This window comes from Miniopterus schreibersii (genome assembly GCF_964146895.1).
Source record: "Miniopterus schreibersii genome assembly, chromosome: 19".
In the NCBI taxonomy this organism is placed as follows: Eukaryota; Metazoa; Chordata; class Mammalia; order Chiroptera; family Miniopteridae; genus Miniopterus; species Miniopterus schreibersii.
This window is the reverse complement of record NC_138119.1, coordinates 14561692-14589269: the sequence shown is the minus strand read 5'-3', so window position 1 is coordinate 14589269 and position 27578 is coordinate 14561692. Positions and strand designations below refer to the sequence as shown.

The 27578-nt window shown below is 56.4% G+C and overlaps 1 protein-coding gene across 11 annotated transcripts; it reads right to left on the bottom strand.

Annotated features, from left to right (window-relative positions):
* Positions 1-27: 27 nt before the first annotated feature.
* On the bottom strand, positions 28-18661 carry PEAR1 (platelet endothelial aggregation receptor 1). 11 transcript variants are annotated; one of them, XM_081120409.1, is made up of 24 exons: positions 18543-18661; positions 11068-11183; positions 10001-10176; positions 9206-9310; positions 8866-8966; positions 7993-8085; positions 7489-7732; positions 6682-6802; positions 6331-6467; positions 6033-6245; positions 5577-5751; positions 5380-5500; positions 4495-4658; positions 4300-4402; positions 4022-4168; positions 3691-3816; positions 3063-3191; positions 2818-2946; positions 2441-2653; positions 2133-2221; positions 1910-2048; positions 1679-1753; positions 1332-1580; positions 28-833 (listed from the first exon to the last, which is right to left on the bottom strand). In XM_081120409.1, exons 3-24 carry the CDS (start codon positions 10114-10116, stop codon positions 682-684), a joined length of 3141 nt encoding a protein of 1046 aa, XP_080976535.1. In that variant the 5' UTR covers positions 10117-10176; positions 11068-11183; positions 18543-18661; the 3' UTR covers positions 28-681. The 11 variants fall into 11 exon arrangements, with proteins under 11 accessions (XP_080976535.1, XP_080976541.1, XP_080976540.1 ...); XM_081120415.1 differs by having other exon boundaries at positions 1685-1753; XM_081120414.1 differs by having other exon boundaries at positions 1910-2045.
* Between the last annotated feature and the right edge of the window lie 8917 nt (positions 18662-27578).

Below are 27578 nucleotides of genomic sequence, written 5' to 3'. Positions count from 1 at the left end.
TTCAAGGTGAGGCTGAAGACACAGATAGACCAGCCAACAGAGCTTTTAATTAAGACCTTTGACATTTTGACTCTAGCCCAGGAGCAATGGGGCACCCATGAAGACTCTTAGGCACGGGCAAGCTAAGCAGCTTGTATCTGGAGCAGTTGGTTGGAAGGGGTACCAAATGAATGCAGGAAGCCAGTTAGGAGACTATTGCTGGAGTTAACTGGTTTGGGGCTGCCTCTCTACTAAATGGCGAGGGCTATAGGACAGGGCCTGTGCCTGGTACCCCTCTGAAACCACACACACACACGCACACACACACACACACAAATACACAGAGATCCACCTGGGAGTGCACAAAAAAAGGTACCCAATATACATTTTTTACATCGATATGAAATCAGAATTATCCAGCAACATTCAACCCACCAGTATGTACACAGGCCCTGGCAACCTTGGGGAGCAGTGGGTTGGGGAAAGGGAATGCAGGCTTCTTGCCGACCAGTGTCCCAATGTGGAACCAGGAGCCAGGCTCCCATCTCTCCATTCATTTCCTCTATTAAACTTGTTCATAAACATGTTCATGTTCATGGCCTGCCAGACCTCTCCCTGCTCCTGGCAGGGTACAGCTGGCTCTGTCCCCAACCTTGGGCATCAAGAACAGGTGTGCAGGCCTCTGCACACCATTGTGGCCCCTCAGTGGTCCTGGTGCTGAAGTGGGGGGGATGGGGGATGCCGTACAGGAGGCAGGTCATAGTGTCCAGGGATGTGGCTGTTCTTGGGTGAGTCGTAGTGGCCGGGGGTCAGGCCCAGAGACTGTGGGTGCTGGGACCCTATGGAGTCTCTGTCTGGAAACAGAGAAGGGACAGAATGAGGGGGAGGTGGCTCCTCCCCTTCTTACCACTCCCCTCTCCAGCCTCTTCGGTCCAAAGAGAGGGCTAGCGCCTGGTTATAGGGCAGTTGGTGCAGTTGGCAGCTCCGCAGCTGCCAGTAGGGGAGGCTACCTTGATGTGCTTACCTCACAGGATATGAGGACACTATGTCACCTGCCTTGTTCCCCATTTTTCTGGGTACCAACTCTGCAAGTCAGGTGCTATACAACCAACCACCCTTTCAGATCCTCAGCCCTGTGAGGTATGTACCACCACTCAGGCGCTAAGAAGCGATGTGATTCCCAAACACCACGCCTGCTCTGAGCCCAAGTCTGACCCCAAGGCCTTGCTCTTGCTCCCACATCATGTCGCCTCTATATTCTCTTTCTCGGTCCCTTTCTCCCTTTCTCCTCCCCTTGTCCCTTGTCCCTTTCTCCCTCTCTAGCCCCTGCCTCAGCGGAGAGGAGGGCTCACCGTGGGTCAGAGCGCTAGGCTGCTCGTAGGTACCGCTGTCTCTCTGTGGCTGGGGGTGCCGCCGCCTCTGGCTGTCCAGGCCCTGAGGAGGCTGCCTCGGGGGACATCCTGAGGGAGGGCCTTTCATTTCCACATAGCTGCTCTCCCGGGGGCCCCCTAGCAGGCTGGGCAGGTCCCGGATGGTGGCGTAGGGGTTCTCGCTGCTCAGGGAAGCCACACTGGCCCCCAGCCCCTCTTCAGAGATGGGCCCTGAGGATAGGGAAAAGAATTCAGGCTCGGGGGAGGCACTGGCTCCTAAACAAACCCCAGTGCAGCCCCCTCGCTCACCCCCACCCCTGTGCCCATACCTTTACCATAGAATGGGCCTGGGCCATTACTGCTGTCATAGCTACAGCTGTAGCTTCGGTCCAAGCGGCTGCTGCCTGAGGAGGAGGCAACACACAATCAGACCCCTGGTCCCCTCCCCAGGCTCAAGTCCCCTCCCAGAAGCCCTTCTGCAGATGCACACACTCAGGTGGAGCAGGACGCTGGGCTGCACACACCCACCCTCACCAGAGGCCTGGCCTCCAGGCTCCTACCCCTGTCCAGAGGCCCTGGAGGGGCCTCCCATCGGCGCTTCCAGTCGGCGGGCAGGGTGGAGTGGTTATCAGGTCCATGGGCTCCACTTGGCCGCTCGGGGGCCTGGAGGCTGGCAAAGTGCTGACTGCCTGGAACCTGCTGGGGAAGGAGCAAGGATGGAGCTTTCCAGAGAAGCAGGCCTTTCCCCATTTCTCCGCAGTGCACTCCTCCCCCAGCACTGACCTTGTTAGGGGGTGGGGGGATAGGTGAGCACTGTGATAGGGTGTGGTAGCTGGGGTTGGAGTAGTAGTGACTGTAGCTCAGAGGGATATCTGCAAGAACAGACACAGGTGCAGGTGACCCATCAGTCAGAGACAGGCCTGGGCCCAGGAATGTTCCTCTGTTCCAGGAGGTCAGTAATCAGCCCCTCTGACTTCCCTTCCTCCCTCCAACTCCCCATTTCCCATCTTCTGGGTCCAGGGAAAGATGCAGGAGCCCCATGCCTATGAGCCAGCTACTTGTATGTGTCCCCTGCCCCCAGGCCAGCTCACCTGGCATGACATACTCAGAGCCATCCAGTCGCCCACTGCTGTATGCCACTGCCAGGTGTTGGTGCTGCTTGCCTTTTTGCCAATGGCGGTATCCAATGAACAATGCAACCAGGGCCACCACCAGGGACCCCAGCACTGCGATGCCAATCACGGCCCCCAGCGAGTTATAGGCCACTGGAAAGGTAGGCGTCATGGTGAAGGGCTCCTGGCTTCCTAGTGGGTAGGGCAGTCATTCAGAACAACGTCTTGGCTCTGCTGGTGAGCTTGGGGGACATTCATGGGAGAGACTTCTAGCTGAGGGGCTAGATCTTGGCAGAGACCCAGGCAGGTACCCGCATCCTAGTTCCCTGGGGATATTAAAGGCCTAGAGAACTCACCAATCCTGCAGGGGGCACCACTATACCCTGGGGGACACACACAGGCCCCAGTCTCTGGGTGGCACCTCTCTCCAAAACCACACTGGCATGGTTGGGAGCAATTGGTACCAAACATCCCTGGAGAACAGCCTGAGAGAGAGCCAAGGAGGTAGGCAGGGGTCAGAGGTTGCCAGGACACTGCAGTCTCCTCCTTGGGCTAGGGCTGATTTGGGGATAGGGGCATGGAGCTCCGCTTCTGTTGGTACCTTCCAGGCAGAGGTGTCCAGTCCAGCCTGGGGGGCATAAACAGCTCCCATCCTGGGGGTGGCAGGTCCCACCATGGTGACACTGGCAGGGCTGGGCACAGTTGTCTCCCCAGTGTCCTGGAGGGCATGCTGCAGGAGACAAGGTGCACCCACCTCGTGTGCCAGCCCAGCCTCCCCCCCACACACCAGATGAATTCATGGCCCCCAGCATCACTGAAATCTTCCCCTCAGCTTTGTTCTCCCCAGGGACACCAAGGCTTTGAACAGTATCTACACTCAGATGACTCATATAAATAAATAAATTGAAAAATGCAAAAGGAGAAGTTGTTCAAAACTGAACCTGCAGTTTCCCTTGCCCCCTGCCCTGCACTGCTCTTCCCAGGTGTCCCATGGAGAAGGGCAGGGAGTTGTTTTCCCCAACCTGTTCATGGCCACATCCTCAGAACCCAGAATGGAGGTGATGCCCAATAGGTATTTGTTTATATTGTTTATATAACTGACTGAATCAAGGTAGGTCCAGAGGCTTTTATACCCAAGGGCAGGGGAACAGAAGCCTCTGGTTCCCAGCCCACCCACTGGGCACACACATGCACTTAGACACGCAAGCCACCACTAGGCTACCACGTACGCTGGGAACAGTCCGAGCCAGTCCAGCCAGCCAGGCAGTAGCAGGTTCCATCCGAGGGGTGGCAGGAGGAGTGGTTAGCACACTTGCAGGGCACACAGCGTTTGCCATAGCGGCCAGGCTGACAGGCTGGGAGAAAGGGGCTCCTGGTGACTGGGGGCAGGGACCAACCCTCCATCAGCCCTTGATTCCACTATCTCCCTCCCTCCTTCCCACTGGCCCAAAGATTAGAATCAGTGGAAGAAAACAAGATGGGTAGAGTGGAAGGCTTCTGGCATCTGACACTATTCTGCACCACACTGCTGGCAGGTGGAAGGAGAGGAGGGAGCCTCACGTCTCTGGCAGGAGGGACCTCGGAATCCAGGTACACACACACAATTGCCATTCTCAGGGATGCAGGTGCCCCCATTCTTGCAAGTGCAGGTGTTGCTGCAGTTGGCTCCCCAGAAGCCCTCAGGGCAGGGCAGGTGGCATCGAGTACCTGTGGGAGAGAGGAATAGGGTGAGCCTGGCCTGCCCCACCCCTTCCATAAGGGTTCTTCTGGACACATTTCCTGAGAGATGCACCCCAACTCCACAGTGGGCCTGGGGTCTGGACACCCAGAATGCTCACCTGTCCAGCCAGCCTGGCACTGGCAGTGTCCATGAATAGGGTCACAGCCATCAGAGTGGTCACAGTCACAGCGACTGGCACAACCTTCACCAAACTTCCCCTTCTTGGAGAGGGCATGGAGAGTAGGGCAGACTAGTCAGCTGAGGGATTCCATGCCCTCTCCTCCCCCACGCAGGCAGGCTGTTGGGCACTTACTGGACAGGGGAGCTCGCAGTGGGCCCCGTGCCACCCAGGGGTGCAGGTACAGGCTCCAGTTTGGGGGCTGCAGGCTGCCTCGTGGGCACACTGGCAGCTGGCATTGCAACCAAATCCCCAGGTTCCAGGTGGACAGGGCACAGAGCAGTTACCACGCTGCCAACCTGGAAAAGGGGTTTGCAAGTAGGCATGGGGACCCAGCTCCCCTCCTGAGCAAGCACACGCCGGACATTGGCTGTGTCAGGCTCTGTGCTATGAGTTGGGGGGTGGAGTGGGGGTGCTCATGGTCCCATACAAGAGACAAGCATATAAATTGTCAGATGTGGAACAGAAGGCTAAATGACTGCCAGCCATGCACCACCCCATTCTGGGTCTTGGATGCCTCTTCTACAGAATGAAAGGGGTTGGCAGCAAACCAAAGGCCTACAGAGGCCCCAACAGGTAACTAAATGAGTTGTCCATGTGTAAGACAATAGGGAGGAGTGGGGACTGGAAACTGGAGGATTGTTAGACATAATATAGAGCTAGCCAAACAAGACATCTGTGTCAGAATCCAGCCTACAGATTGCCACCGTGCCACCCCTGGTAGATCTCAGAGGCCCTGCCTGGTGCTGCTTTTTTGTGGTTCTGTATCACTGAGGGTGAACAGTGTTCACCAAAAAGGGCCTTCTGGCCGGGGCCTTTAAGGATGAGTGGGGTTTTTGCAGTTGAAGAAAAAGCAAAGTGGAGATTCTAGGAAGGAAGTAGGCTGGCTACTTTCCCACGGTCCAGCTGCTGCCCAGCGGCTCCTCCCTTGCCCTGCAGCCTCCCCCCTGCCCTTGGACCCTCCCTTCTCCCCGTGGCCCCGCCCCCCTAATCGCCCCTCCCGGGGGTGCATCCCGTTACCTTCCTTGCAGACGCAAGTGCCGTCAATAGGCGAGCAGGCGATGGCGTTCTCGCAGGAGCAGCGGGAGGAGCAGTTGAGGCCGTAAGTGTCGGGCGGACAGAGGCTAGCGCAGTGCGGGCCCTGGAGCGGCGGGCGGAGCGGTGAGGCGCGGCCCCTCCGCCCCGCCCGCCCCGGCCCGGCTCCCCGCGCGCCTCACCGTGTAGCCGGGCGCGCACCGGCAGAGGCCGCTGTCGGGCTGGCAGACGCCGCCGTGCAGGCAGAGGCAGTGCTCCCGGCAGCCCAGCCCGTGCGTGTCCTGAGGGCAGCTCTCGTTGCAGTGAAGACCGGCCCAGCCAGGCTGGCACGAGCACTCCCCGCTCATCGGGTGGCAGCTGCGGGCAGAGGCGGGCGATGCGCTCTGAGCTGGGGGCCAACCTCCAGACCCCTTTGCAGGGGACAGCCCGCCTTGCCGAGTGAAAGGGCCCTAACGAAGGGCTGGGTGCTGTTCCGAGAGCGCCTCATTTCCCCGTCCCCAAGGCCCCTCTTTTCCCTTCTGTGACATCCGTCCCACCCTTGGAGAAGCCCATGGTGCTTTTCAGGACTCCGACGGCTTCAGCACCAAAGGCCTCTCCCACTGACCCCCTGAGTCCTTGACCAAAGTCCCGCAGCCCACCTGAGACTGTGCTCTGGGTCGCAGGTGCAGGGCACCTGGCAGCTGAGGCCGAAGAGGCCGTCGGGGCAGAGGCGCTCCGTGCAGCGGTCCCCGGTGAAGCCGTGTTCGCACAGACACGCCCCGTTGGCTGGGAAGCAGCGGGCCCCGGGCGCGCAGTCGCACGTCTCAGCACAGTCCTGTCCAAAGTGGCCCACGGGGCACTCCTCCCGGCACCTGGGTGCCCAGCTGAGTGAGACTGGCCACGTTTACCCCTCTTGGCTTGCCCTCACCGGTCCTGCCCTCGGCCACTGCTACTCACCCATGCCCGGTGTAGCCAGGAGCACAGCGACACTGCCCAGTGAACCGATCGCAGAGGCCACCGTTGTGACAGTGACATTCCTGGGAGCAGTTGGGTCCATGGAAGCCCTCCGGACAGGGCAGAGAACAGATGGTGCCCTGTGGGGTGAGAGGTCAATAGAGTCCCAGGCACCTGCCCCCTCCCCATGGTTACACGACCCTTTGATACTCCGATACCAAGAGCCCTCAAACCTCTCCAGGGCCCACAGAGCCCACCCACCCCAAATATACCCTACTCAGAGCCCTATTGAGAACCACCCACAGAACTGTCCCCAGACTCCCACCCTACCTCAACAGGCCCCACCCTTCATACCATCCAGCCAGGTGGGCAGCTGCAGGAGCCCTGGGAGGCCTGGAAGATACCCCCATTGTGGCAAGGAGAGGTGCTGGGGCAGGAGAAGCTAACAGTGTCCCGGGGACAGGTCACCTCACAACTGCCGGGCAGAGCAGGTGAGGTCAGTGTGTGAACAAGCAGTACCTGCCTCCCTTTGCCTCTAAGGCCTGACTTCAGGGCTCAGTGAGCCCCACTCCCACCCCTTCTTGTTGGGGACTGCAGGCATGAGAAAGCAAAAATTTCCAGGACTGGAAATGGCAGGTACACAGCACCACCAGGTGGGGTGGAGTGGACAGCCTCACGCACCCTACTCCACCTCCACCTTTGCTCACGCTGTTCCTTCTGGGGGAATGCCTCTGTCTGTGTGGAGGTCTCAACTGCGAGCTCCTCCATGAAGCTGGATCGTTGGTCTTCACTTAGATGAGCCCTCTCCTTCCTGTGACTCCCCAGCTCTCCCTGTACCCTGCTTTGCAACAGGGTTCTCTAGGTCCCTGTATCAGCCCCACTTTATGACATGCTTTCACACACATGCTCTCTCTGTTATCTTCACAGTAACCTTTCCACATGGAAAACATTGTTGACATTGCACAGACAGGAAGCAAGCTCACAAAGTCAATGATTCACTCAAGGTCACTCGACCAGTGAGGGGCAGAGCTGTGACTAGGATCTTTGCCTCTTGACTCCATCCCCACATTTGGAACCCTGTCTGAGTTCCCTCATATGCCCATGTATGCCTGTGTGGTCCTGTGTCTGACCCCATTAGTATGCTTGTCCCCTGTTACGCACCTGGGCCCAGTTCTCCCTGGGGGGCAGAAGCAGGCTCCAGTCTGGGGGTCACAGGGTGCCCCATGGCACTGGCAGCTCAACTGGCAGGCAGGGCCATAACGGCCAGGGGGGCAGGGCTGAAGGCAGTGCGGGGGCTGAAAACCAGAGGGGCAGGAACATGCCCCACTCTTTGGGTCACAGGAGCTGTTGTTGCCACAGCTGCAGGGCTTGTCACACTGTGGCCCCCACACTCCTGGGGCACACGCTGTGAGATGAGAAGGGTGGAAGGAGGTCACCAGGAGTCTCAACACTCCCCAGCCTCCAGTTAATCCCTGTCTCTGTCTCCCAGCCCCGATATACGCCCATGTCTGGCTTGTCCCAAATTCTGTACCACATCTCTGGAAAAGGCAACATAGAGCACATCCCAAAGGGGCGCTGGTAGATAATTACCCTGGGGTCCTAATAAGCACCTGTGCCCTGGTAAGGAGGGTGTGCCCGGGGGCCTTGCCACCACCAGCCACTCACCACTGGAGCAGTCGTCACCTCGCCAGTCTTGCACACACTGGCATTGATTGGGTGCCACACAGCGGCCATGGACACACTCCTGGGCACAAAGTGCTGGGGCAGAGATAGGGGTGAGAAGAGGCTTGCAACCCTGCCCTCACCCACCTTCATCCTCTGAAGCCCAACCCCTTCTTCCTCCCACACCGGGACCCGTGGTTCTCTAAGCAGCAATTCTGCCTCTAACATGCAGAAAGACCGGGGCAGCAACTCAGGTCAGAGCTTGACAAGAGCTGATTCCGGGCTCCCCAGTCCCTTCCTGTGAAATTCTCGAGGCACCTTGAGAAAACAGGGAGAGGGTTTCTCAGGTAGCAACTAGACATGGGTACTATCCAGAGAGAGAGTGGGGGTCCAGGGTAGATCAGGCTTGGCAGAGGCTGATGACAGGCCAGAGGTGAGGAAAGGGAAGAAAGGCAGAGCAGGCCCCAGTCTGGGGGTTTCAGTGTGTTAGGGGGCAGGAGGGGCAGGAGAGACTGAACAGCAACAAGTCAGAGCAGATAGCAACAGAGAGACAGGGACAGGAAGAGACAGATGCAGATACCAAGCCCCCATACACAGCGACAGAGGCACAGGCAGACGGGAGACGGGGAGAGCTCTGGAAAGAGAGATGCAGAGACAGAGGCTGCTGAGGGACTTGAAGAGGGGATGGGGAAACATGGGGTCAGGGAGGCAGAGGTAGAAATTGGCAGCTGTGTCCCTAGGGAAAAAGCCAGGTGAGTGGGAGGAGGGGGAAAGCCCAAAGGGCAGAGGAGTAGCCCTGCCCTGGAAGATGCAGGGAAGGACTGACTACAAAGGGTGGACCAAGCCCTCCCATTCCACGCCCCACCCAGGACTCACGGACACAGGCCCCACGGCTCTCGTAGAAGCCCTGGCAGCACTGAAGGCGCTTTCTGTGGTCCGTCTTCACCACCTGGCGGTAGACAGTCCTGTAGACAACCCTGGGGGGACCCAGAAGGGCCCTCAGTCTCCCTGCTGCAGGGCTCCCTCACCCAGTGCAGCGCTGTGGGAGGCCTGGGGCACTGTCCAGCACTCTGGGCAGGGAGAGCGGAGAACACCCCACCCCTTGAGTGCCTGGTGGCCAGCTGCTTCCTCTAAACTCTAAAGGTCCTGAGGAGACAATGAGGGTGTGTAGGAGCAGAGGCAGCCCACTGCCCACAGAGGGGGTCAGGGCACTCACATGGGCTTAGGGCAGGTGTGAGGGCTCTCCCAGGGCTGATCGCAGGTCTCCGAGGGGAGCAGACTGAAAGGGCGAGAGTGGGACTCCTTGGTGGTGGTGGTGAAGCTGCAAGACAGGAAAGGGTCAGGGGCCCAGGGCGGGGAGAGGCCTGAGCTGGCACAGGCGCCATAGGAAGCAGGTGTATGAAGCTTGGCCACAGTGGGGAATCACCACCCCAACATTTGGGTTTGCTCCCTCAAGCCTAGGATGGATCCCCATCCTGCCCCCCAATCTGAAGGGATGCTCCCAGAATTAGGATATTCCTGGGACACCCCCATCAGAGCCCCCTTCTCACCATATAAGGACCAGAGCTGCCAATTTTTCCTTCCTCCTCTTTCCATGCAGGGAGATTGAGCTACAGCTGACTCTGGGCCCAGCCGATGGATGTGGGCTGAAGCATTTCTGGCCAAATCCCAATCCTGTCCTTCTTGCTCCCCCTAGGCCTGCCCCTCTGCTTGCCCCGCACACAGAAAATGACTCCCACCCTGTGCCCTATCCTGTAGCCAGACTCCCATCGAAACCAAGGCACTGGGATAAAGAAAGGACAGACAGGGTCAGAGCTGGGATGGAGATTGAGACAAGGTCTGAGATGGGGAGAAGTCAGAGGCAGCCCATGGAGGGGAGTAGAGAGAGCAGAAGCAGAAACTGGAGGGAGGTGAAGGCTGGAGAGAGGAAGGGAGGTAAGGGGAGCCCTAGTAGGGAGAATGGGGAGCTGGGGGCTTGGAGCCCTCAAGGCACAGCAGGGGCCCCTCTCACCTTTCCCAGAAGCTGCAGGTATTGGGGTCATTGGGGTTGAGAGTTCCAGCCAGCCTCAGGCCCAGGGCCAGAAGGAGGGAGCACAGAGGTGACGACATCACAGAGGCCTGTGACATGACATGGCCGGTGAGGGGCACTGCAGCCACAAGCCTAGAGGACCAGGTCTCTGCAGAGACCTGAGCAAGGGAGGCAGAAGAGAAGAGGCTGCTGCCTCTTGTCTCCGGCCCCATGCTCCCTGGCCCCAGCTCCTCAGGCCTCGCTCCTGACTGGGTCGTGTGCCTGTCTCTGAGCCTTTCACACTCTGCTTCCTCTGCCTAGCCGGCCTCCCTCCATCCTTCACCGTGAGTACTCACCTTTCAAGGTCTAGCCCCAAATGCCACCCCTCCTTCTCTGCTCTGCTCCTCGACCCCCACTAGCAGACTGCCCTATCCTCTGGTCACCCCATCAGCCATCTGGAAATGGACTCCTCTCCATCTCCCCCACCCCTGGCCTCACCCAGTGGGTGGGAAGCGGGTCAGGACTCAGATGAGTTTGTTCTGCTCGGAGCTCAGTCAGGGAGGCTGAGCTGCTGAGTGGCCACCCCCACTGCTGGTTTCAGATTCCATGTTTAACGTTCCCAAAACGCCCTGGTTCCTGCTCTGCTCCTCCCTGAGGCACCCACATCTGCTTGTGATTTGGGAGCAGAAAGGTCGGTTACTGGCCCCTTATACCCCTGAGTATCTCTGGAATGCATAATGCCTGGTCCCACCCTGTGCCCCCCACCCACACACTCCCAGGGGCCCCCCAGCTGCTCTCAGCTCCAGTCTGGGCAGCATTCCTTCCCCCCAGGTCTTAGAGCAAGAGATGTGCTCCCTGACTCAGCCAGTCTCCTCCGATGGGAGTATCCCCACAGGAAGCCCACTTCTCCTCCCAGGTGGCCTCCCTGCCACTGAAAATCTTTACCCAGCGCCCTCCAGTCTTGCAGCACAGTACCACCGCCCCACCACTCTGGCTAGTCGTCCCCATCACAGCCGCCTGGAGGCAAATCTCCGCCTCTGGCCCCATGTAACTCACTGCCAGTAACTCACCAGGTCCTTACAGCAGCATCCAGACCTGAGAAATTCAGGTGAACCCGATAACGTGTCCTCAAGGCCTGAGGGGACAGAGGGCGTCCTGGGGGATCCTGGTGCTCAGGATATGGAGCCTGAAAACAGGAAATGGAGACCAGCTAGAATGTGTGAATTTGGGGGAGGGCAGCAGGGAGTGGGGTGGCTCCATCCTCCCACTGCCCTCAACTCAGAAGGTGGCATGTGGGGGGTCAAGGCCAGAAGCCTCTTTCCAGTGACTTGTCTCTTGAGCTGAGCACTGGGGCTCACTCTGAGTGGGCGAGCGAGCGGCAACTCAGCCTGTCCTCAGGGACCAGTAGTGTCCTTCAGATCCCATAGCCTGTCCTGGTGCACCACCCCACAGCCTGCCCCACACATGCTGCCATCCCCCTCCCAAACAGCTGGCTCCTTCTCCCAACGTCCCCAAACTACTCCTTCTGCCCCTGCCCTGCTCTAGCCTCCTTCCCAGGTCCAGTGCCTACCTCCAGGGCTCGCCCTGTCTGCTCCCAGCTCACGTTCTCCCACTTCTCCCTTGAGTGCTCAGCAGCCAGGGCCACGGACAGGACCCTGAGCCCTCCACACATCTCCCCCTTCCACATTCCACTCTTACTGGACCCCCACTGTGGCCCTGGCATGGGGCCCTTGTCCTCAGGTTGGAACTTAATCTGTCGGGATCCAGGACCATCCCTGGGTAAGCCTTGTCTCCAGCCATACCGGGACCCCAGGCTTCCCCTGGCCAGGATCTGTCCCCAGTCTAAGACCCCTGTAAGGTGGAAAAAACCTGCAGCAGGAACCATCTGAGCAGAGGCACAGGAGGAGGGGCCGTGAAGATTGGACTCTTGGCCCACTGAACGTCCTTCCTACATTCATATCAGCAGCCCCCCCATCACCTCCTCTAACCAACTTCTAGAGGAAATGGTTCTCCGGGGGGCTCTGAGAGAGACCTGGAGGCAGGCAGGGGAGCATAAGGATAGCTGGGCTCTCATGGCCAAAAGGTGGCTGGTTGGAGGGTGAAGAGATTCTGTTTTCCCAAAGGGCCTTGTGGTAGGACTGGAGTGCAGGGGAAGCTTCAGCTGCTTGGTATTGGGGCTGGAAGCCAGAGTGGGGTCTGGGAGACCAGTGGGTAGTCAGCAGGAAGGGGGATGGGGGATGGGGAGCCTGGCAGGGAGGGGAAGAGTTTGGCCTGACCAGGAGCCCAGAGCACCGGCCTGGCTTCCCAGGCTTATTCCCTTTGGAGCTTTTCTGTTCCTGAGGCTCAAGGGCACCGGAGGCCCTGGACCACTCTCTCCCAGCCCCCTCCAGTCCCAGCAGCATTGGGCCCATGTGGTTACATGAGCCCCTCAAGGGGTTTAAATCAGACAACTACTGGTACCGCAAACCCACCCCAGGGGCCCTCAATTCATTCACCAAGACCTACCCCCAATATTCCCCACTGCTTCGTCCCATACTGATGCCCCCCCACACTTACCCCCCCTCCTCCACTGTATCTCTGGTTTGAGGGACCCAGACACCTCCCTCACAATAAGAATGACAGTATGACTCCACACATCGGCTACTGTGCTGAGCGACTTACATGGATCATCTTATTTAAAGCTTATGTCTGTCCACTGTGGTAGGTGCTATTACTCATTTTACAGATAAAGAAACAGGCACAAAGAGGGTAAGTCACTTGCTCAAAGCTACACAGCCAGTAGTATCAGAGCTGGCAGAAGTTTCCCAATGGTTCCAGTCTATTCAGAGTCCAGGCGGGAATCCCAGGGGCTTTGTATCTCTTTTTAATAGCCTCAGTTATGGGGAGGGGAGAAGCCTGGCAGGAGAAGGGGATGGGGGTGGGGGCTGCAGCAAGAACATGATCAGAGGCGTGGGAACCGGGATGTGTTTACAGTCAAGAATGAGCTGACACTTCTCTCTCCTCCACCTCGAGATGCAAAGCAGCTGGGCTCCCGGCCAGCCCCCAGTCCCCAGTCTTGTCTGCACAGCCCCCAGCATCCCTGCCCTCTCCACCCCCAAGCCCACACAGGGCCCAACCCAGCTCATCCTCTCCTGCTCTTCTCCAAGCTCAGCCTGATTTCCTCCAGTGGGGGGTCCCTTACCCTCATTTTGCCACAGCCCCTGGTAGGAGGAGAGGAATGAGTCTGAGGCCTCTGGGAGGGGGCAGAGTTCCTAGTGGACAGATGATCCATTTCTTTAGAAAGCAAACAGCAAGAGTGGGGCTGCTGGAAGTAAGACAGCAAGGGGAACTTCTGCACCGGTCCCTCCCACCTCCTCGTCTCTGGGAGGTGATGCAGCAAAGGATACCCTCTGAGTTCTGCACACACACACACCCCCGCTCAATCCTGGGTGACAAGGACAAGAGTACTTCCCTTGGTAGGGTTGTTGTGCAGAACAAAGCATGAGTTAGTACAGACAAAGCGCTTAGAGCCCACGTATAATATGCTCAGTTAACATTAGCGGTCTCAGTCCTGCACCCATCCCCATATCCCTTGGCACTGTCATGCCTTTTGAGTATTAATTCCAGGAAAAGCTGTTCCTTGTTTTTTCTGAAGAATCCCCAAGATAATCCAGGAATAGGAATGCAGCCTTAGATGCTGACAGAGAGAAAAGAAGTGGGGGTCAGGGCCTGCCCTGATTGCCCCAGACCTGATCCCCCAGAACAATAGGCTGACCGCCAAAGGCGGATGACAAGCAGGTTGCCTGGATTCTGCTTGCCCAGCCCTCAGCCTGAGAACCACCTCCAACTCCTTGCTTGGTTCTGCTGGCCCATCTTCTCTGCATGTGTGTCCTCTCTCTCTCTCCTTTCCCATCTTGGAGTTCAAAGGTTCTAGTACTTACAAGCTGTCACAAACTGTGTGACCTCAGGCACAGCAGTTGAGCCCGGTGAGACTCTACTTCCTCATCTGTAAAATGGGAGAATAGCCCCCACATCTCGCAGGGTTCAGTGAGGGTTGGAGCTGCTGGTTCCAGTGGCCACCTGGACCAGAGCCTCAGGCCAGGGGCTGTTCAGTGTGCGTGTGTTCGTGCAGAATCAGAACCCCAAGCCCCAGGCCTCCGCCTCTTTCCATTTCCTTTCATCTAGTTCTTCATCAGAAACTCTGCTTTCTCCCTTTTTGTCTTCCTCCGCCAGCCTCGTGGGCTCTGTCTCGTTGCCGCTCTCCTTCCCCTCTGCTCTCCTTCCCCTCTGCTCTCCTTTCCCTCCTCCAAGAGGCTGCCAGGTACCGTGGTGCAGCACAGTCACGTCCTGTAGCAGGGTCACCGCACTGGGGAATCTGCCCTCAAGTGTGAGGCGGCCGCTGAACCTGTCACTAAGCCATCTCAGCCTGGTGCCAAGGCTGCCTTCCTTGTATCTCCCTCGTCTTTCTGTCTCTCTCCCCGTCTCTTTGTTGGTTTCTCTGCACCCCTTCCTAACTTATCTTTGCCATAAAGACAGGATCCTTTAGTCTTCCCCACTCAGTGAGATCCCAATCCGAAGACTCCCCCTCCCTGCCCACATTGGGATGCGCTCTGACCCAGCTCTACATGCCACTCAGTGCACACACATACCCGCTTGCACACGCAAGCACGGAGCCCCTCCTACATCCAGCCAGGCCAGGCCTGTCTGCCGGATGGAGGGACAGGAAGCCTGCTCGTGTGCGTGCCAGAGGCCAGGCGGGAAGGGAGCAGGGGTGAGGGGCTGGCCTTGTGTTCTCTGTGGCTCAGGAAACAGAAGCTAGAGGGTCCTCTGTCTGACCTGTTTACTCATCAGGAAATAGGGAAACTGCAGGGATTCTGATTCATCAAACATCTCCGCGCCTACTGGAGGTTGGCGCCAGTGCCAGTCCCAACCCTTGCCACCAGCCACCACCCATAGGTGCTAGTGACTGTTATGCCCACTTCACAGGTGAGACGATGGGGTCTTAGATAAAATGACTTGCCCAAGGACTGATGGATTGTCAGAGGCAACTGCAGGACTAACATCTTCAAAAAACAAAGTGGTGGGTGGAGAGTAAACCATGGGCTGACACAGTCCAGGGAGCAACTCTTTCCAGTGGAAAGCTCCCCTCTGGCCCACCACCAATGGGTGCTCATTGCCACTCCCAGATACCCTCAGAAACTACAGCTCTGCTCTGGCCACCGCCCCTCTCTAATACCCTCTGTGGCTCCCCACACCACAGGAAAGGGCACCCAGGGGCAAACCCATCAGATGTCCAGCCTCATGGCCTCTGCCCCTGTGTTCCCATCACACTGGACAGCATGCTGCCCCCACATGCCTCTCACTTCACAGCCTCCTCTGCCCAGGCCACCCTGAAATGCCCAGGTCCTACCCATCCTTTCCGGTGGCCTTTTCCAGGAAGCCCCTTCAGTGACTCCAGACCTCACCTATTCCTCCCTGCCCTCATCACCACAGGGGCCCCCAGTCCCCCTGCCTGAAGGAGACCTGGGATGTCCTCTCTCAATTCTTCCCTAAGGCCAGCTCCAAACTGTATATGGGTCAATACTTCCGGAGACCCCAGCCAAAGGCTTGGCACTGGTATCCTTCCTCTGGGGGCACATGGGACTAACCCAGGCCAATCCAGAAATTCACAGCCTCTGGAACACCTGAAATCTGATGGACTGATAAGTTGATGAGACCCCACTTGTGATTGCCAGTTTGTGAGTCTGGTTTCCCACAGGCTGGGACCCCCCTCCAATCTAACTGCTCTCCTAGGATCCATTAGTGGGTCGACTGCCCCCCGGATGTTCACTCCCATCCCATAGTCAGTATGTTTTTGTTAAGGTCTGTCTTCCCCACTGGAGCTATGTGGGGTCAGGGTCCTTCTCTGCCTCCCTCTCCACCACATCACCAGCACCACCAGCACTACATGCATGCACCAGGATGCCTGGCACCCGGCCACTGTAATTAAACATTTGTGTGCAGTGGATGGGCTGATAAACCCTGAAAACCTTCCTTCCCCAGTATGACTTGATCTTACTTTGTGGGAAATAGGGGGGAGAGGGGAGACAGAGAGAGAGAGAGAGAGAGAGAGAGAGAGAGAGAGAGGGAGAGAGAGAGAGAGAGAGAGAGATGTGTTTGGAGGCTGTGGCTTCTCCCTGACTCAGTAGACAGCAGAACTAGGCCCTCCTTTCAGGGCCCTCAAGACACAGCATTGGCACAATGATGGAAGGTGGAATTCCAGAAAGAACTTCCATTGTTACAAAGTGAAAGGCACCTCTAGATCTGACCCCCTGACCTCCAGCAGGAATTCCTCAGGGCCGGCCTCCAAGTTCCTATGGGATGAGTGCACCATAGTAGAACGGCACTGAGTCACCTGAAGAGGAGGGGGTGTGCACCTCCAGTGCCGGGACAACGCCCCTCACTGTCCATCCACACCTCCTCCTAAATAGAGGGACTAGGCTCCAGATGCCATTACTTTGGAGGGGGAGGGACAGAGGCAGGAGAGGGGACCCAGGAGTCCCCAGGGACCACCCACATGCTATTCCTGTCTGGAGACCTCTCTTTTGCCATATGCGGGGGCCGAAATACCAGTCACTTACCCCTTGTTAAATGTGTACTGTGGGTAGATCCTTGCTTTTCGTGCTCTCAGCAATCCTAGAAAGCAGGTGCTATCATGCTCCCATTTTGTAGGTGAAGAAATATTCCAGGAAGGCTAAGGAATTTGTCCCAGGCCTATACCCGGGTTTGGACCAGCCTGTGCCGCCCCTTTTAGGCCCTTTCCCAGTGGTTTCTTTTCAGTCTTCTGACTCTCCGTCTTTCCGCTGTCTCCCCCTCCTTCCTGTTCTTCGTCTAGGTCTCCGCTCTGTTTTTCTAAGTTGGCCTCCCCCACCCCCCTGCCCCGGGCCTTGTTGGTTCCAGAGTCTCTAAGTCTCTTTCTCGGCTTCCATATTTATGTCTCTATATCTCTGTCTTTCTCCTTCCCTGCCTTCTCTTCCCCCTCCTGCTGGCTTCTCCCCAAAGTTCATGTGCCAGGAATGGAGCCAGTTAGAATGGGCCCCAGAGCCCCTCAGTGTCACAGGAGTCCTCTTTCTCGAGGCTTCCAAGGCTCCTGAGAGGAGAGGCTGGGGAGCACCTCGGTGGAGGCCTGGCCTGGCCTGGCCTCAGCCCCTCCCAGCAGCACACGTTGTTGTGGGAGGCAGACAGAGCCCAGTGACCTGTATCTCTATCCAGGTTTCCGATTGGTGCAGGGGCTGCCTGGAGTTTCCCCTTCTGGGAAAGTCTGATAGGGATTGGTGGGGGGTGGCGGCAGTGCAGAAACTGATGCCAACCGCAGGCTGCACCTCCCAGTGGAGGGGAAGCCAGAGAGGTGAGCCTGGCCACCAAGCCAGCTCCTAGGTGGCAGAAAGGCAGCCCCAACTGTAGCAGCAAGTACAATGGGTAGGCTCTGGGAGACCTCAGAAGTGGGAGAGGTAGCAGCAGGGGACAGAGGACAGGAGACGGGAGAGCTGAGCCCACACCCTGTCTCACACACAGGTCCTATATTGTGGACGGGGATAGGATGGGGTTCAGAGAACAGCTCCCTGCCCCCCAGGCCCACCTTAGGCCAGGGTTCCGAGCTGACCCCTTGCCCAATCTTGCCTGGAGCTGAGGTCTGGCTGGTCCTGGGAACCTCAGGCCGGCACAAGCTGTTCCCATCCCCAGGGACTGGGATCCCAGCCCAGCCCCGGGAGAGGCCACTCATTAAAGGCCAGGAGAGCAGAGAGTCTACTACTGGAGGCTGGAGATGGGGGGTGAGGCATGGCCTTGCTGGGGACTGGGCTCCTGAAGCTGGACCTGTCCCCGCCCAACCTCAACCCCACACATACACCAGTCTTGCTATTAGCACTACCTGAGACTATCCCAAGCCCATGGAGCACTTGGAGGACCCAGGTGCCTGAGACCTTAGGTCAACTTACTAAGTCCTCAAAACTGGCAAAGCTCTGAGCACCCGAAATCTGCAAACCTAGGTCCCTTCTCTAGGCCTCCTCAAACACTAAAAATAAACACTGACCAGGAGACAAGCTTTTGCTCATCTAAGCCTACAACTCCCCCATGAGGTAGGCACTATGTATTTAGAAATGAGAAACTGAGGCACAGAGTTTAAGTGTCTTGATGAAGAACCTACAGCTAGTAAGGAGCAGAGTAGAGATTCCAACTCGGCAGCCTTGACTCCACTGTGGGTGCTCTTAAAGCTCCCCTCGGCCAAGTAGAGGATGGGACTCTTTGTCCGGCCAGCCCCGGGAGGGGACAGCAGGTGGAGGCTGCCCTGGACTCACCAGTGGCAGCAGGGGCTCTGGAAGCAGCCTCCTTCGCTGGTCCTGTACCTGCTGCTTCATTATACCTGGCAGCCCAACCCCTTGGGCCCCTCTACTACACTCACCCCGTTGGCACCTCTCTTTCAGTCTCTCTGGGTCCCCACTCCCCGTTCAGTGGGCTCAGACTCCAGTCCAGAGGGGACTTCAGAGTTCGCACGCCCTTCCCCTGGGACGGGGGCGCAGTCACTCACCTGCCTGGGCTCCTACCCCTCCGTCGGCTTGGGGTGGGGACCGCCGGGGTGGCCCAGAGGAGGATGGGACGAGGGTCCCGGCGTGGAGCCCCAGCCGGAGCCGAAGGCTGTGGCCGGCAGGGCGGGGAGACGCGGAGGGGCGGGGGGCAGGAAGGAGGTGGGACTCGGGCAGCGCTGCGGCAGGAAGTTTTGACAAGGAAGCCGGGAGCCTGGGGGGAGCTCCAGAGAACCCGGGAGGGAAACGGGGTTGGGGTGGGACTGCAGAGGCCGAGCGGCGCCGACCCCAGGCAGCCGGCAGCTGAGCAGACAGGGATGAGCAGGGAGAAGGGCGGATCTCCGCCAGCCGTGAGGCGGGGCCACTGCGCCTCTCGTGCCTCAGCCTTCCAGTCTGCAAAGTGGGCTTGCAGAGGAGAGTCAATGAGATCGCACCTTGCCAGCGCGGCCCACGACAGTGATCTCGTTCAAGACAAGACGGGGACCGACCGGCCGCATCCCAGTTCGGGAAAGGTGTCAGGGGAAAGGCCTCTCCTCCTCTCCTGTCGCCCCCAAACACCTCGTGGGCCGGTCTGACTCTGGAAAGCAGCCTCCCGCGGAGTCTCCGCCTCCGCCTGCGCTCCTAGTCTGTCTGCCGGGCGCTACCTGGCGGCCGGCGGCCACCTCGCACAGCCCGCAGAGCGGACCTGGACCACTGCGCTCACTCCGGAGGTGGGCAACCTCTCCCACTCCTTCTTAGGGCACCTTCCCCTTACCAGTCTCTGTCTGCGGGGACAAAGACAATTTTATAACATTTGCTGTCACCATCATAAGCCTTTTAAGTGCACTGCTTCGTTTAATCCTTAAATTGAGATTGGTTGCATTTACATGAGCCGGATGTCCCGCGAGGTTAGAACACTAGTAAGGGGCAGAAGCAGAATTTGAACCGAGGTCCTTGGTCCGTCAGTCTTATTACAGGGCAAACCACTGCCTGCGACAAAAAAAGCTACAATAAATCAGGAAAGGCAAGACAGGATCATTCCTCCTTGGAGGCTTTTAAAAATCAACTTTATATTATTGAGGTATAGTAGACATATGATAAAAAAAAGGACCCATTTAAAAGTGTACAGTTTGATGACAGTTTTTTAGATTTTCTTATTGTGGTAAAATATGCTTAATATAAAATTGACCATTTTAAACATTTTTTTGAAATATGTTTTTATTGATTTTAGAGAGAGAGAAAGGGAGAGGGATAGAGAGATAGAAACATCCATGAGAGAGAAACCGACTGGCTGCCTACTCCACACCCCCTATCTGGGATCAGCCAGCAACCCCGCCATGTGCCCTGACCAGGAATAGAACTGGTGACCTCTTGGTTCATGGGGTGACGCTCAACCACAGAGCAACGCTGGCCATGCTTAAACATTTTTGTGTACAGTTCAGTGACATTAAGTTCATTCATATTGTGCAACAACCATCATCACCATCCATCTCCAGAGCTCTTCCATCACCCAGACTGAAACCCTGTCCTCATTAAACAATAACCCCCTACTCCCCTTCCCACAGCCCCTTGTGCCTCTATTCTGTCTCTATGAATTTGACTGCTCTTAGTACCTAAAATGTGGAATTATACAAATTTGTCCTTTTGCTTCTGGCTTATCTCACATAGTTCAATGTCTTAGTTTGATGAGTTTTGGTAAATGTGTTCTTCTGTGTAACCACCAGCCCAATCTAAATTTTTTAAAAAAAGAACACAAATTTCCCTCTCCCCCCAAACTTCCCTGTGCCCCTTTGCAGATAATGCTGCATCCCAATTCCATTCTCACCTCCAAACCCAGCCCTATAAAATCTCTGACCTGCTTTTCATTACTGTAGATTTGTTCTAGAATTCCATGTAAATGACTCATACAATAGGTACTCATTTGTGCCTAGCTTCTTTCACTCACTGTAAGGCTTTTCACTAGTTTGTTGCTTCTATTGCTAAGTGATATTCCATTGTACGGATTTACCCCACATTGTTTTATCTTTACACCAGTTGATGGGCACTGGGTTTTTCCCAATTTGGGGATAGTATGAATAAAGTTACCATGAACATCTGTGTAGATAGTCTTGTGTGGAAATATGTGTTTGTTTATCTTGGTGCTACCTAAGAGTGGGATTGCTGGGTTATAATGGTTATAAATTCTTTATGTAGTCTGGTTTCAAGTCCTTTGTCAATAATATGTAGAGAATATTTTCTATCTGAGAAACAAGCAAGTACTGTTTAATTTGGTGCTGGAGAGGTGGAAGATTGTGCGGGGGGTGGGGGTGGTGGTGGTGGTGGTGTGGATTGGATGATGTTGGCCACTTTGGGGAAGGAAGGAAAGGAAAATGAGAGGTTGGCTGCTGCTTTTCTTGAGTGCTACCAACAGTCTCCAGCAGGGGGCAGCAGAAACCAGAGCAAAGCCCCAGGTTCCGGAGGTCAAAGACCATAGAGTTGCAGCATGTCAAAGGCCAGAGGGGCTTTGAAAGGCATAAGAGCCAACACCTTCTAGGGGCAAATGGGAAGACTGTGGACCAGAGAAGAGGAAGGTGAGCTCCTCCCTGCTTTGACCTGGTTCGCTTGTTCTCACAATCAGCTCAACTGCCCTTTCTCTGGGAGTCTTTCCAGCCTCTGCCCCTCCCTCCCTACCCCACTCCTGCATATGAAAGTTTAACTTGCCTCTCTCCCTATACTCTGAGTTCTTCAAGGACTGAGGCCAGGTTGAAATCTTTGTGATCCCAGGGCCTCGCTTGAAGTGAGTGTTCCATAGACGTTATAGTGAATGACTGCCACCTTGTGCAATGCTCCTGCAGCAGTCTGGACCTCAATATGCTCCTGGGCCCTGTCCTATAGCTAGAAGGACGGAAGTTCCCCTGTTGCCTCCAAGGGAAGTACAAGGGGCACAAGGTCCTCATTCATCACAAATACTCACTTTGTGTTTACCTGGTGCCCAAGAAACAGAGGAAATGAGTTGATGTTAATGGCAACTACTAGTTTTAACTCTTTTAAGACCTTTATATTTAATACAGCGGTACCTTGGTTTTTGAATGTGACCCGTTCTGGGAGACCGTTAAGAGTTCTGAAACGTTCAAAAACCGAAGGATCCACAGCCGACAGCTGGGCCTCAGGATCTTGCCCTCAGCGGAAGCCGTGTGGCCTGTTCGACTTCTGAGGTGTGTTCAAAAACTGAAGCATTTCCTTCCGGGTTTATGGCATTCGTAACCCGAAATGTTCATCAATGGAGACATTTGAAAACCGAGGTACCACTGTATTTTATTTAGGGGAGAAATAAAGGTTTCTTTCCTCAAAGAGCTCACATGCTAGTTGGCAAAAGGGTCAATTATTCATTCACTGAGTAAAGATTTGTTGAGCAGCTACTATGTGCAGGCACTGGGGCTATAGCTATGAATGAAATAGACAAAAATCTCTTCCTAAATATGGAAAGTAAAAAATGAAGCTTACATTCTAGTAGTAGTGCTGGTGGAGAGATGATAAATAAACTAAATCAGTATGATCATGACACATTGGATGATGGGAAGTCCTATCACAAAAAAACAGAGAAAAACAAAACATGGGAAGGGGATATGGAGTGCTGGGGGTGCAGTTTTGGAAAGGTGGTCAGGGAAAGCCTTGCTAAAAAGGTAATCTCCAGGTGAAGACCTAAAGGAGGTGAAGAAGGGAGCCATGCAGATTTGGGGGGGAAGAGCATTCCAGGCAGGGGAAGAACAAGTACAAAGGCTCGGAGGCCAGAGCATGTGCCATATTCAAAGACTGGCTAGGAGACTGCAACCCAGTGAGTGAGGAGACATCGTGAGAGATGTTGAGGACAGAGGTGTAACAGGGGTCAAATCCTGCAGGGCCTTGTCAGCGGTGGTAGGCTGTGGAGTTTGTTCTGCCTGAGATGAGAAGCCACTAGAGGATTTTGGACAGAGGAGGGACATAATGCAACTAGGTTTTACAAGAGTTACTGTAGTGTTGAGAATGGGTCGTAGGGAGCATGGTGGCAGCAGGGAGACCAGTGAGGAGGCTACAGCATGGACCCAGGGGAGCAGTGATGATGGCCTGGACCGGAGGTGCCAAGGAGTGTGTGGGCTCAGAGCACAGTAGGGTGCTAACGGGGGGAGCTAGGGGGCAAAGTGTGGGTGCCACTTTCCTCCAGGATGGGAAGGAGTTGCTGTCAAGTCCTAGAGGCAGCTGCCTTGAAGGAATTGGAGAAGGCTGGAGAGGGCTCCCTGGTCCCACTGGGAAAAAGTGGCTGAAAGTTGAGCATGAGGCTGGTCTCTCTCCTGAACATACAACTCACCTCACAGCACACCTGCCACTCCCTGTCTCACCCACAGCCCTACTAGATGTGCTCACCAGAACATGGACTGAGGAGAGGTGGCTGCCCTGGGTGAGAGCTGAAAGGAACAGCAGGCCCTCTCAGGAAAGCCTGAAAGGATAGAGCATTCCTGCTGCCACCCCTGCCTCTCCAGCCGAGCTTGGCGTAAATGCTTGGCAATGATGACAATGGTCAGGACGACCCACTTCCTAACCTTCCTGGGTCTTAAATTTGTGTTGGAGGGGCGAAAATACAAGCTATTACCCACAGTTGCCCACTTTCAGCCTGTACCCCCCTCCCTATTTCAAGCTCCCAGATCCTTACCCCTGGGTGGTCCCTGGCCTGGATCTGCCCACAGGCCCCATCCCCTCCTCTCTCCCTCCCCCTGCCTATGGCCTGCCAGCCAGTCTTCCTGGCACTCAAGCTCCCATCCCTCACCCCCTCCACTCTAGCTTTAATCACAGCTCAGCCCAGACCTCCCTCCTGTGAATAATCGGGGCTGATTTAGGGGCTATCAGGGGAAGGGGGGGGCTAATGGAGTTCGTGGGGGGGGCGCCCTGGTGATGAGGGGAAGGTTGAGAGGCAATTAGCAGGGCTGACAGCCTCAGGAATCACCTAATGCGCCCCCTTCCTCCACCCACAATAAGGACTAAGGAAGGGTGAGGGGCTGCCCCATGCTCACATCCAGAGTGGACTTGGGCTTGGAGAGAGAGCCTAGCCTTCCCTCAGCAGGAAGCTGGAGGCAGATAGCAGGAGGGACTTCCAGAGAAACAAAGGCAAGGAGTAGGGTGGTGGGGCACTGTGGGGAGAGAGGAGACTGACAGGATAAGTCAGGTGCTCCTGGTCCCCCATAGCTCCTGACTCGTCCACACACACACACACACACACACACACACACACACACACACACACACAGTGCCCCAGCTGAATCCTATCCCTCACTGGGGACCAGCTCCTCATTAATACCAACATTAGCCCTGAACACTCTCCCCTCCTGGCCTCCTGGTCATTAATTACCTCTCCTCCCAGCCCAGCAGAGGGAAAGGCAGCTCCTCTGGGGCAGAAGGAACTGGGCCTGACCCCCTGCCCAAGAAGCCACTCCTGCCCCCCCTCCTCCCAACTTCCGAAGGAAAAGAGAAGAGAGGAAGGAAAGAATCCAGAGGAAGGAAGGAAGGAAGGAAGGAAGGAAGGAAGGAAGGAAGGAAGGAAGGAAGGAAGGAAGGAAGGAAGGGAGGGAGGGAGGGAGGGAGGGAGGGAGGGAGGGAGGGAGGGAGGGAGGGAGGGAGGGAGGGGAGATCATGTCCTTCTATCCCTAGCACCCCCACACCCCCACATCTCCCTCTCTGAGGTGCTCACCCAGTGGAGTCTTTCTGCAGCCTAAGCCCCATCACCACCCCTGGAAATGGTCAGCAGGAGCTGGAAAACCTCTGGCTGGGAAAGGGGCCAGATCCCTGAGCCCCCTCCACTGCCTGCATCCCTTCTGATTGCAGGTTGGGAATGGGAATTTGCACAGACGTGTGCAGGGAGCCAAGTTTGCACAAACCTTCACCCAAGGACTGTCACGTGCAAACACAAAACCAGATATTCTGGGACCAAACTCACTCTGAGGGTGAGAAGGGGACAACATACTCCACTGTGAAGTGCCACCTACCACACACGCTGAGATAGCTGCTTAGAGAGGTGCGGGTTAGGTGTCACAGAGCACCCACGTGTTAGGGGAGGACACTCTGCCTCCATGGGGGGAGGTTGAGGGTCATTTGCATATACATGAGCCTCAGGAGGAGGGATCCCTGCCTTCTCCCCCCTTGTGCTGCCATCTTGAATCTCTCGAGCTCAATTGCATTCTCTGTCTCTCTGTTTCTCTCTCTCTCTGCCCCCCCTCTTATGCACACACATGTGAGTGTGTGCCCATTAAAGCAAAGTGTAGTGAAATGAAACCAAGCCCACATCCACCTAAACTGTCTGGCCCACCCCACAGTGTCTGCTCCTTGCCCAGGATAACAAACCCTAGCTCCCCTCTCAGCTCCCTCTGCCTTCCTGGAGCCCTTGCCTCCCAAGTCGTGTCTCCATATGTCTTCCTTTGAGACCCAGGCAGCCCTGCTCCCACCCACTCTAGGGGCTAGGAGGCTCTGTGAGGTTCTCCTGAGCCCCTCCCATCACCCTTCCTGAGCCCCTCCCATCACCCCCGTGAGCCCCGTTATAAGACCAAGTGAGCCTGGAGACCCCACAATCGATATTCCTCAAAGATAAAGACGCTAATAACTCTATCCCTTCTTGTCCTCTAACTCTCACCTACATTAGCTCTGACCACAGGCCCCAGGCATCTGGGACCTGCGAGGGGGGGCGGGGGCTGGAGCTAACCCCTTCAGATCCAGGTAGGAAGCAGGACGGCAGATAGCAGGAAGGACTTCCTGACACTTAAGAATGAGAGGCCACAGGGATTAGGGAGAGAAAGCCTCAGAAGCATGTTCCCACTCCTGGATGGATGCACTGGAGACCTAAGAGTCTGTGAGGATTTGTGCCAAGATCCGTGTCTAATCCATGAGGGCTTCCCAGAGGAGGTGAGCTGGGAGGCAAGTTCCCACTGGGAAAAATCAGAGTCAGGGGACTGGAATTGATAGGGCTGATTAGAGGGGGAGCTCTACCCCTGTCCTCCCTGTAGTGCCTGGGGGCTCTTCCCCCAACAAGATCTGTCAGGGCAGCCCAGAGACCTGCAGCCTACAACATTTCAGGGGGAAGGAGCCCTCCTCACCTCACACACTCCACAGCCAGGCAAGCCCTCTCTGGAGCAGCTGCAGCTGGAGGGGGTGGTTGGGATTAGGGGGCATGTGCTTAGTTTTGTGAGCCTTATCCCCCCAAAACATACCCCTGCCCTCCTGTCCTGCCTCATCCCCAAAGACCAGGGCTAGGGCCTGGACTGGGAGTAGGACAGAGAAGGAGAGAAGGAAATGGAGGAGTGGAAGCAATAAAAACAGAGAACATTTCCACAGCACCTACTACAGGCCAGGCCCTGTGGGAAAAGTTCTACACGAGGCACGTTTAAACCTCATAACAACCCTACGAGGTTAGTGCTATTAGTATCCCCATTTTGTAGAGGACACTGAGGCACAGAAAGGTTGAGTAACTTGCTTGACATCACACAGCTGGTAAGTGCACAACCAGGCACTCTGACTCCAGAGTCTAGAAAATTCTCCTCTAGGGAACTTAGCCCTGGAAGAGGAAGGGACCCAGTTCAGTGGGAGGTGGGCTAAAGAGCCTCTGATTAGAGGCAGAGCTCAGAGTATGGCCCTGCGGCTCTGCTCCCACAGACCACGGGCTCTGTCCTTCTGCACCTGAGCTCTCTCCCTTTTTCTCTGTGCCCTCTGCCTGCACAATCTGCTCCTCTGCGCAGCTCTGGGCCCTTCTGAAGGCTCCTCCTGCAGCTCTGGTCTGTCTGTCTCTGTCTTTCCCGGCTCCAGACCTCTCTCCTCCCCCAGTGCCCCAGAGCCAAAGCTGTTCAAACTTTTCCATCTTAGCAGGGGAGGCTGTCAGAGCTGGAGTGGGGGTGGGGGGACAGAGAGGCAGTCGGGGAGGGGACTGATGCTTGAAGTAATGGAGTCACCTCATTCCCAGGAGAGGGCAGTGCGGGAGCTGGACTGCCTGGTGCTTCAGACGGGCAGTTAGGATTCCTGGGTCCTGGCTCCTCCCTGGACTGTCACTTCCTCCCTCACCACAGCCTGTCCAAGGCCACTTCACTTTAGGAATTTAGCAGGACAGGCTCTCTCCAGCTGGTAGTTAGAGAGCCCAGGGCCTCTGGAGTCTGGAATTCTCTCTAGGAACTCTTTTCACCTTGAGGGTTCCAGGGGGCACAGGACATGCCCCCCCAGGCTGAACAGATGCTCTGCTCTCCTGTTGGAATCCGGCCCCTGAGGGAGCAGGGCAGGAAGGAAGCCAAGGCTGCTTAGGAAGGCTGAGGGGGGCAGGATGGCTTTACCCCGGATTCTTTAGAGAGTCCATCCCATTGGGGGGCTGGGGAGCCCCCCTGGCTTCTGCACCACTGAATCCTTCCCTTGAGAGCTGATACAGAGGAGCTGGCAGGAGCTTCCTTAGAGAGAATTCTGGGTCCTTTCCTCGTTGCTGGGTGTGCTTGCAGTGCCCACCACCCTTTCTGAGCCTCTGCTTTCCATCCATTTCTGAGAGGAAGAGCTGGATGGGGGGGCCCACGCCAGGTCTAGAGGACCCAGATGTCTGATTCCCACAGCCTCGGGTTCCTGTCCCTGTCCCAGCTCCCAGGGCCCTCAGGGTCCCATTCCATTGATTCCCCCCCCCCCCCCCCCGCAGGCATCCATCTGGTGCTCAGCTCCTGGTGTGTGTGTGGGGTGAAGCTAATGGACTTGGCACAGGCAGGAGGTAATTAACAGGGAGGGGGCATGTGCCACAATAGGGTGGAGGGGGGTGCCAATGGAATCCACCAGCTATGAGTGATGGGCGGGCTGTGTGTGTATGCGTTTGCACGCGTGTGCCTGGCTGTGGGTTAGGCCAGTGTGTCTAGGGATGTGCCATGCATGTCTGTCAGTGAAGCTGGTGCTAGCCCCCTTTCTACCACTCAGGACAAGGCTCTGGGCCCAGATTGCCTGAAGGGAGCCATGACTGGCTTCAGCTCCTGTTCCCAGATAGATAAAAGCTATCCAGTTCCCTTTCCCATGCTCTCCTGGAATTTTCCTTTCCCTGTCCTAACCTT